This window comes from Anastrepha ludens, chromosome 6, assembly GCF_028408465.1.
Source record: "Anastrepha ludens isolate Willacy chromosome 6, idAnaLude1.1, whole genome shotgun sequence".
Classification (NCBI taxonomy): domain Eukaryota; kingdom Metazoa; phylum Arthropoda; class Insecta; order Diptera; family Tephritidae; genus Anastrepha; species Anastrepha ludens.
This window is the reverse complement of record NC_071502.1, coordinates 10,071,425-10,080,725: the sequence shown is the minus strand read 5'-3', so window position 1 is coordinate 10,080,725 and position 9,301 is coordinate 10,071,425. Positions and strand designations below refer to the sequence as shown.

Sequence of the window (9,301 nt, the reverse complement as noted above, 5' to 3'; positions counted from 1 at the left end):
TTTAAAAACGGCACACTGAACCGTTTTACAATAAAATTTTCAAAATTGAAAAGTAAAACATTCTTGTAAAGTTTTGGTAAAATTTTGTTGGTTAATTAAATTTTTTTTTTGAAAAACAACCACAGCAACTATCAAATTTTGAACAAAAAAGAATTATTTTTCCAAAAACAAATTTTGAAAAAGGTATATTTTATCCAAAACAACTAAAAACTTAAAAAGATAAAGGAAATAAATTTAATAAATGTCAAACTGAACCGAAGATATTTCCCTTTTTAAAATTAAAAAAAAAACTTATGGAAAAATTTTTTTTTTAATTTTTTTTTGAGCAATTAATAAGATTTGAACAAAAAAATTAATTTATTTTCCAAAAAACTGTGTGTTAACTTTGGAATTTTTCCAAATAGACCTTTGTAAAAATTTTTTGTTTTTTGAAAAACAATAGAATAAAAAGCTTTTTCATTATTTTTTAATGAAAAAAAAATTGTTTTTTTTTATTTTAAAAATTTGTCTTCCACCCTATTCTTTTCAAGTAAATTTTATTCAAAAGAACTTAAAAAATTAGAACAATAAATTTTAAAATTGTCAGACTGAACTCTTGTAATATGTAACTTTTTGAAACTAAAAAAAAATCGTTTTAACCAAAATTTTTGGAAAAGCTTTCTGGTTAATTATTTTGTTTGAAAAACAATCTCAGCAACTAATAAATTTTGAACAGAAAAATACATTTTTTTTTCAAAAAAAGTTTTTTAAAAAGTATATTTTATCCAAAACAACTAAAAACTTAAAGAACTTAAAAAGATAGGGAAAACAAATTTAAAAAATGTCAAACTGAACCGAAGGTATTTCACTTAAAAAAACTTTTTTTTAATCAAAATTGTTTTAAAAATTAATTTTAAATTACAAAAAAAATTTTAATTTTGTTTTTAATAATTTTTTTTAATAACTTTTTTTTAATAAAAATAAATTTTTTCTCAAAAAAATTTTTTTTAAATATATTTTATACAAAACTACTAAAAACAAACAAAATTATTTTGATTGATTGAAATGTCAAGCTGCACCAAAAATATTTCACTTGTAATTTGTTAGAGGTTGTGAATGCAGCAATGGTTCTCCAAGGACTGTGATGCTAAGAAGAAGAAGAACTTCTTAATTAAAATTAAACATTTTTTGGTTGTTTTTCTTTTGTTCTTAAAAAACAACACTAGCAACTAAAAAAAATTTAACAGAAAAAAACTTTTTCCCAAAAACTTCTAAAAATTTGATTTCCACACCATTTTTTTTAAGTATTTTTTATCCAAAATAAAAACACATATAAAAAATAAAAAAAACATAAGAAAATAAATTTCAAAAATGTCACACTGAACCGAAGATAAATATCTTAAAAAAACAACCTTTTTGTTAATAAAAACTTCTGGAAAAAACTACCGCAACAACTTTACAATTTTTTTATTATAAAAATGCTAATTTTATTTATTATAAATTGCATTTATTTAAAAACAAATTTTATTTATAACAAAAAATAAATTTTATTTATCCAGTCCACTTCAGTTTGATTTTTCTGGGAGAGTTTATTAATGTTTGAGTGAGCATTCTGTATCTGTATCTGTATTATCTGCACATTTTTTACAATAAAATTTTAAACCTAATGCCAGAAGATTACCTGATAATGTCATGACTATTATTATTATTACTTTTTTTTTTTCAAATAAAAAATAAGTCATATTAATGGCACTGCATTAAAGTTCATAGTTTAGATTTGGTTTTTTACATATTTGACATTTCATTTCACATTTTCAAGGGATTATATGCCATTGGCAATGAAGTTGTCGAGCCTGTGTTCAAAATAATTGTTATTTCTCCCGGCTCCATATACTTATGCACGCAGTATACTAGTGTATGTATGTACAACTTACCAACTACGGCCACTCAACGCATACGCATGACTGAATCAAGAAATGAGTTGCTGCCTGGCAGCAACGGCAGCCACAGCAATGGCAGCAGTCATTTGCTTGGCCGGTTCAGCAAACGTTTGCTTGCAATTAAGGAATTAGTGGAGCTGATGGCCACTGGCAATTTAATGACTTTTGCTTATTTTTCTAATTTTTTAGTTGTTAATAAACATCACGGCACCTGCAGTAAATGACCAACTTGGCCATTAACAAAATTAGCTTTGTATATAAAATCCGTTGCAATCGTAAATGTTTATTTTCTCCTGTAACAATAATTTGTAGGAGTAATAAAGCTTCCACATCAAGCAAAGCAGTTGGATATAATAAAATACTGAAAGAGATGGTAAATAAGCAAAATTTGTATGTGACATCCGGTTGAAGAAGTGTTTGCTTCCCAACTAAACAATTATCAGCACATTAGCTACCTGCATCCAATTTTTAAGTCTGTCAAAGTGGTAAATTTGCCACAGTCTTAGAGAGTATTTGCTGTGGCGTTACACATCCAATTCATCGGTAGTCCCTATTTCGGTTATAGTATTCTTCTTTCCACATCACTTAGTGCTAGCATTTCTTTTCAGTCAGAGTTCATATATTTTCTCCGTAGTAATCATAGTCTGTTGCAAGCTACTTCGCATAGATTTAAAACTGAAGCATTTATTTGCATTATAAAATATAAAATCCATTCACTGGATTTGCTCAATTTTCGTGGCTGCACATCGTTCCTTCGAGTGACACTTTCACCATTAGTCATACATTGCCGACTGAATTTCGCTTTGTAATACCTTTTAGGGAGGAATTAAGGCCCTTTGGTTGGAGAAACTTGGTTTCTGAATATCACGCAATAAAGCTTATATGGGTTCCAGAGCACAGTGGCATTGCAGGAAATTGCATTGTCATTTTACACTCGTGTTGCCATATATCAAAACTTAAACAACAACCCTCGTAGGAAAATATTTTGCTGTAACTGCTTGCAAATATGGAAAAATTGTGGGAAAATGTTAGATCTGCTATTTAACACTGGTGTTGCATGTCTCAAAATTTTTACAACAACCCTCGTAAGAAATTATTTTACTGTAACTGCATGCAAATATGGCAAAAATATGGAAAAATGTTAGATCTGTTGTTTTTCACTGATACTGAAACATCTCAAAACTTAAACCACAACCCTCGTAAGAAATTATTTTACTGTAACTGTATGCAAATACGTCAAAAATATGGGAAAATGTTAGATCTGCCATTTTTCACTGGTGTTACCATATCTCAAAACTTAAACAACAACCCTCGTAGGAAATTATTTTACTGTAACTGCATGCAAATATCGAAAAATTATTGGAAAATGTTAGATCTGCTATTTTACACTGGTGTTGTCATATCTCAAAACTTAAGCAACAACCCTCGTAAGAAATTATTTTAATGTAAGTGCATGCAAATATGGCAAAACTATTAGATCTGTAATTTTACACTGATACTGCCACATCTCAAAACTTAAACAACAACCCTCGTAAGAAATTATTTTACTGTAACTGCATGCAAATATGGAAAAATTATGGGGAAACGTTAGATCTGTCATTCTGTCTGGCATTCGTCCATGTCTCAAAACTTAAACCACACCCCCCGTAAGAGATTATTATACAGTAACTGCATGTAATTATGTGAAAATATTAGACCTGTAATTTTACACTGATATTGAAATATCTCTAAACTTAAACAACACCCCTCGTAAGAAACTATACTTTCGTAATTCTATGCAAATATCACAAAAATATAGGGAAATTTTAGATCTGCTATTTTAAACTTACATTGCCATATCCCAAAACTTAAACAACAACCCTCGTAAGAAATTATTTTACTGTAACTGCATGCAAATATTGCTCTGCGCTGATTTTATGAATATATCGACAAATTTTATACACTTTCGCTAATTATTTACTACCCAAATTTTTACCAACTATTCAAAATTTACTCATAAAAATTTATTTAAAATTTTTTTCCATTACAGATTGCACATTTAAGGAAACACTTTTCGCTAAGCCGACAAACAGCTATTAAACGCCACCAGCAACAACAAATGCCCGTACTGCCTTTGCAATTGCTGCTTTAGCTACCGCATAGTTGTGACCACCAACAACACAAAAAACATTCACACGAGGCAGCGGCAAATCATTGATGTTTAAGCGTTTTTAGCTACTCAGCATGCGAGAGTTGGGCACTGCATTCGTTTGAGGCACGCTAGTCACCAGTTTGACGTCAATTTACCTAAAGCTGTTTTTTGTTTGTATATTTTTTTTGGTCTCGTTTTTTTGGATTTTGGAAAACCCGCGAAACATGAGCACCAATCAATTGTGGCAATAATAAAAACTCCTACCAAAAAACAAAAAAAACTTAAAAACCAAAAACAAGCAACACAAACGAAAATTGTGCGCCTACATATGCACCACTAAGTGCCACATATGCAACAGATAATTTGCGCCATCCCCTCACGCTAGCGCCAGCTTAAGTTGCAGCAACTAGACGCGAACGCTGAAAAAGAGGAGCGTTTTAAAGTAATACAGCTTGAAACAAAAAAGAAATTGGCTCGCAGAGACCAACAACCGCATTGTGGTCGTAAAATAGCGGCAACAGCAGCAGCAGCAGCAGCAACTGCAATTACAACTTCAAAACATATCTACCGCATTAAGAGAGAAATATTACAACTACCATATTAAACATTTAAAGCGCCACACACACACAGATATATACGCACACATACATACATATATATACTGCTTGTTTGTGTTTTCCTTAAATTGCTGTATTAGCTGCAATAACAACGACGCGCAACACAAACCAGCTGCACGAGATATCCGCAACAGGTACACAGCCCCGACAACAGCGCGGCGATTCCGAAACGAATTAGTTCAAGCGTGTGCACACACGTAACGTACAAATAAATATTTTCAACAATAATCGTCAATTGCCTAACGTGGAGTGCAACGACCGCGCCGCGCCGCGCCACCACCGCCACACAACGCACGCGCCGTAACAACCTTGGCCACTTCGAATCGATTGCTGCTGTGCTTGTGTCTTTAATACAATATTTGTTGCACACACGCATACGCAACATTTGCGGCAGCACGAGTTTGGTGTTTGCAAGTTCAAGCGCAAGCGGCAAGTTCCGTTCAATTAGCGAAGCATAACCATAGAGAAGGCGACGGCCGCGCCAAGCCACACCACAACACACCACGCCAAAACATTTGAGTGGCACGCAAACAGGAAGTTGGGGCAGGAACCAAAGCGTGTACAACAGCGAGAAGTGGTTACGACTTGATTGCGCTCTGCTTTTGCCAAAACGATTTGGAGGTTATCAACCTCCGTTTAATGGTGCGCGCAGATTCCCACTCTGAACCGCCCAAACATCAGCAGCACAACTAATCACCGAGGAATGCGAGACTTATCTGTTGGCCCAGCAGTGACAACAGAAGTAGTGGCAGCAACAACGTTTCAAATTGACAATTCCAGTACAACATTTACCGTGGCGGTCACAGAAAAATTGCCAACTACATTTACTTGTGCAAACCTTCAACCATAGTGTTCCGCGATTTGCCCAAGCCCATTTAACCCACCTATTAAATAGCAGTCGCAATACAAACATTAGTCCACAGCATTCCAGCGCGCACCTTCGCCACCTACAGTACCTGCCCTTTAGTCATCTCAAAAAGCCACGCCCTACACGTGCTGCGCTCAATGTAAGATGTTAGCAACCGCCACATGGAGCCTCTTAACCACAATTGTTGTCAGTTTTCTGCTATGTGCTCAAGCCATTGAACGGCCACCAGCGCTTACGAATGCATCCGCATCAGCGCCGGAAACCGAAACACAAGTGATACAGTCAACGCGACAAGCGCGCGCTAGCCCCGCATATACAACTGCGTATAGTCAACAGTTGAGCAAAGCGTCATGGCTGCCCGCAACACTGCCGGGTACTACGGCGCCCGCCACAGACAATCAACGTACCGCGCGCAACCTTTACGCACCTTTTGAGACTTTCAGCAAGGTGGATGTAGCGCCTTTTTCGAATTGGCATCGCCGCACCGATGGCACTATAGTGCAATCTTTTGGCGCCTATCGTAGTGGGCGTGCCATTGCAACGATTGCGCAACAGCCACAAAATCCGATACAGAATTCCCAACAGCTTCAACCAGCTCAGCAGATGCATTCGCCTGCGCAGCGTCGCTCGGATGTCGTTACCACTGTCGAGATAATACCGGCGCCTGGAATTGAACTCTCCAGCAGCTCTAGCAATGGTGTTGGTGGCACCGTGCCAATTACAATACCCAAGCAAGTGGTGCCCGGTGCTGATGCCACTGCTGCCGCCTCTTCCCCAGTTCCTGCCATAGCGAATGCGACACGCAGTTCACGTCAGCGTAACTACGTTTACATACCGCTGCAAAAGCAAGCCAGTGGCACAACATTGTTGCCGAAACGCAACAACAGCTCGCTGGGCTACTTAGGCCCACCCGCCCATGCTGTGGCTGCAGTAGCACAAGAATTTGGCGATGAGTTGATGAATGCGCACACGGATCGCAGTGATGTGGTTACGGCGCCGGCGCCAGGTAGCGCGCTCACTTCAACGGACAAGGTAGATTATGAAGATGAGGATGCAGCGCGTCGCAATGGCTTCAAATTTCCAAGCTACAGTCTACAACCGGCAAGTCCGTTTTATCCGCAAGGCTATCGTGAAGACAACCCTATATTTGCAGAAACATCCGCCTTCCAGACACCGTACAGCGAGGAGGCGTTGCCTACACAATACGATCAAGATACGCGTCATACGAGGCAGTTGTTATACGAGAGCGCTGATGCAACACCTATTTCACACCCTTTCGAGTTTCCCGGACTATCGACGAATGTCAAACCGCATACACTGAATGCTGCCATCGCTTCGGGGAAGCTGTTTCGTGAGGAAGTTACCAAATTTGGTGATGTAAACGGGCCGATAACAGCTTTGCCGCAGCGCCCACAACGCGGTTTATTCTTTGGTGATACTGAATTTAGAACAAGTCCGCCACGGCCATATGTACCGCAGAAAGCTTTCAACGAGTATATTGGGCCCAATGGACCACTGGATTATCAGAGTTCGAGGAAAAGTCGCTTCTTCCCTTTCAAATCGTCGCGCAGCCCACGAGTTGTCTTTCCGGTGAACGATAATATTGGGACGACAGGCCCGAGTGGCACCGGGAATGGCGTCTACTTTAGCGATAGCGTGGCTTTTAGGCAAGTACTGAATAATTCCAAAAGGTTTTTACTTTTCGAACACACCTCGTACACCGTTTCACTTTCACTAACGCCAGAAATCTTTATTTGAACGCATCAGGCAGTTGTCAGTCCTTAAGTGTAGTTGTTTTATCTAATTTTTGTTTAATATATTCGATATTCAGAACAAGCCTGTTGTTATGCATAAAAACCAGAATGATAGAATATAATACACTACGCAGTTCGAAGTGGATAGATTGTTGTTGTTGTTGTAGCAGCTTACTGAACCCTGTCAGTCCTGTTACCGGCCGTCTTCGTCTAACTCATCGGTAAGTCCAGGAAATGTGCTGTTTCGACAGGTTGGGTCCAGAGGGAGATGGGTGCTGGGTGATTAGGTTTGATAGGGCAAGTGAAAAGGTGGTTAGTGTCGTGCGGTGTGTCTTGACATGCTGGACGTATGTTGGGTCGGTTCTGGATAGGTAGGACTATATGGTAGTCTGCTACAGTATGCAGAAAACAGTTGGGACGAAGTTACGCGGGTCTCTCGGGGTAGCTGAAGCTCTTCACCTGCAATAGGTAGTGGAAGGTGGTAAGTGTCTCCCAATGACTGCCAATTAGCGTCCGTCTGTTTATTGTACGGTCCAGTAGTTGTAACTTCGTTCTATCCTGGATCTCGTCAAAATAGTTAAAGAAATGCCTCCTGACGTACCTGGGAGGAGGCTTAGGTTCTAGAAAGTGTCTGCAGGGGTGAACCTTCGGCAGCATCCAAGCAGAAACTGCTTACTGAGCATTTTATTGTACTCCCTGACGGGAAGTATTGAGGTATCATTGTGTACGTGTTGTAGAAGGGTCTTCAGAAGGCATCTCGTGGGTGTACTGATTGCAGTGTTTTGACATGTCTGAAGCTTTGTCCACTGCGTATCACTAGTGCCAGGTGACCTGACAGGCGTAGCATGATTCAGAACCGGCCATCAATTGCTTTAAATATTGCCAGTAACATTTCTTTACCTTTGACCCAAGTGCTGACGGCAAAGAATTGCGGTTTTGGACTTTAGTAATAATTTCGGTTGTGTTTGCAGAAACGGAGAACAAACTGTCGAAGGTGACTTTCAAAATTTTAGGGTTGCTTTCTGCCGGGATTGGTGTGTTATCAGCTTTGACCTCCTAGTGGAGGGAGCTCCACCAGTAAGCCGACTCCGAATGGCAGATATTTTTTATGAGGAGCTTTTTCATGGCAAAAATACATTTGGAGGTTAGGCATTGGCTACCGAGGGGTGATCGCTATTAGTAAAAACTTTTGCTATCATTTTTGTGTTTCATTCACGGGGATTCGAAACAACGTACTTCTGAATGGTAGTCACGCATCAATCTATTCGGCTGCGAAGGCCCATTGCGCATACTTTATTTTAAAGCACAAACGTCCTACTAATATTTTTTTACGTTTTTATAACACAGCAAGAAGAACGAAATTAAACAACTTTCGGTCTCACGCACCTTGACAGGGGTTGCAGCAGGTTAATTTTAAAAATAGTTTTTTCCATTTTTTTATCATTCATTGCAGTTTTCGCTTTTTTGTTGGAAAACTTTTAAAATCAGCTGACTTACTTTTAAAATCAACTGACTTAGTGATTAATCTGTACAATTACTGGAAAGTTCTGCCTCCCATCCATTGCAGCTTATTTTAGTTCCAAAGCGTCTGGAAATATGCCTTTAAACTATTCATAAGGCTGCTTAGAATTACAGACCTGCACTAAGCGAACGAAATTGAAACCACATGACTTTTTGTTGAAATTGTAACAAACAACTTTCAATTGCAGAGATCAAAACTTCGGACTCAATGACTTGGCTGCCATTCAAGATGTTCGCAACGACTTCAGTCTACAGGATATCGATGGTAGTACCTCGGAGAGCAGCTTGACCGGTGCGCCCTCATCGGGTACATTCAAGGAAAAAGGTAAGCAAATCGTTTTCGAACACAAATGCTAGCTTAAACCAACACACACATATCAAAAACAAGCATACATACATACATACATTCATAACCATACATTTTTTACGGTTTACAGTGCAAAGAAAGACATGAAAAATTCACACAAGAAAATACATTTCTTCATTTTCCT

The 9,301-nt window shown here is 38.2% G+C and overlaps 1 protein-coding gene across 2 annotated transcripts in view; it reads left to right on the top strand.

The window, feature by feature from the left end:
• Window positions 1–4,358: 4,358 nt before the first annotated feature.
• Window positions 4,359–9,301, top strand: part of LOC128867624 (uncharacterized) — a 28,370-nt gene continuing 23,427 nt past the window's right edge. For both annotated transcript variants that reach the window (XM_054109035.1, XM_054109034.1), the window contains exons 1-2: window positions 4,359–7,202; window positions 8,999–9,135. In XM_054109035.1, coding sequence (XP_053965010.1) covers window positions 5,680–7,202; window positions 8,999–9,135 — 1,660 coding nt within the window. In that variant the 5' untranslated portion in view covers window positions 4,359–5,679. The remainder of the gene's footprint in view (window positions 7,203–8,998; window positions 9,136–9,301) is intronic.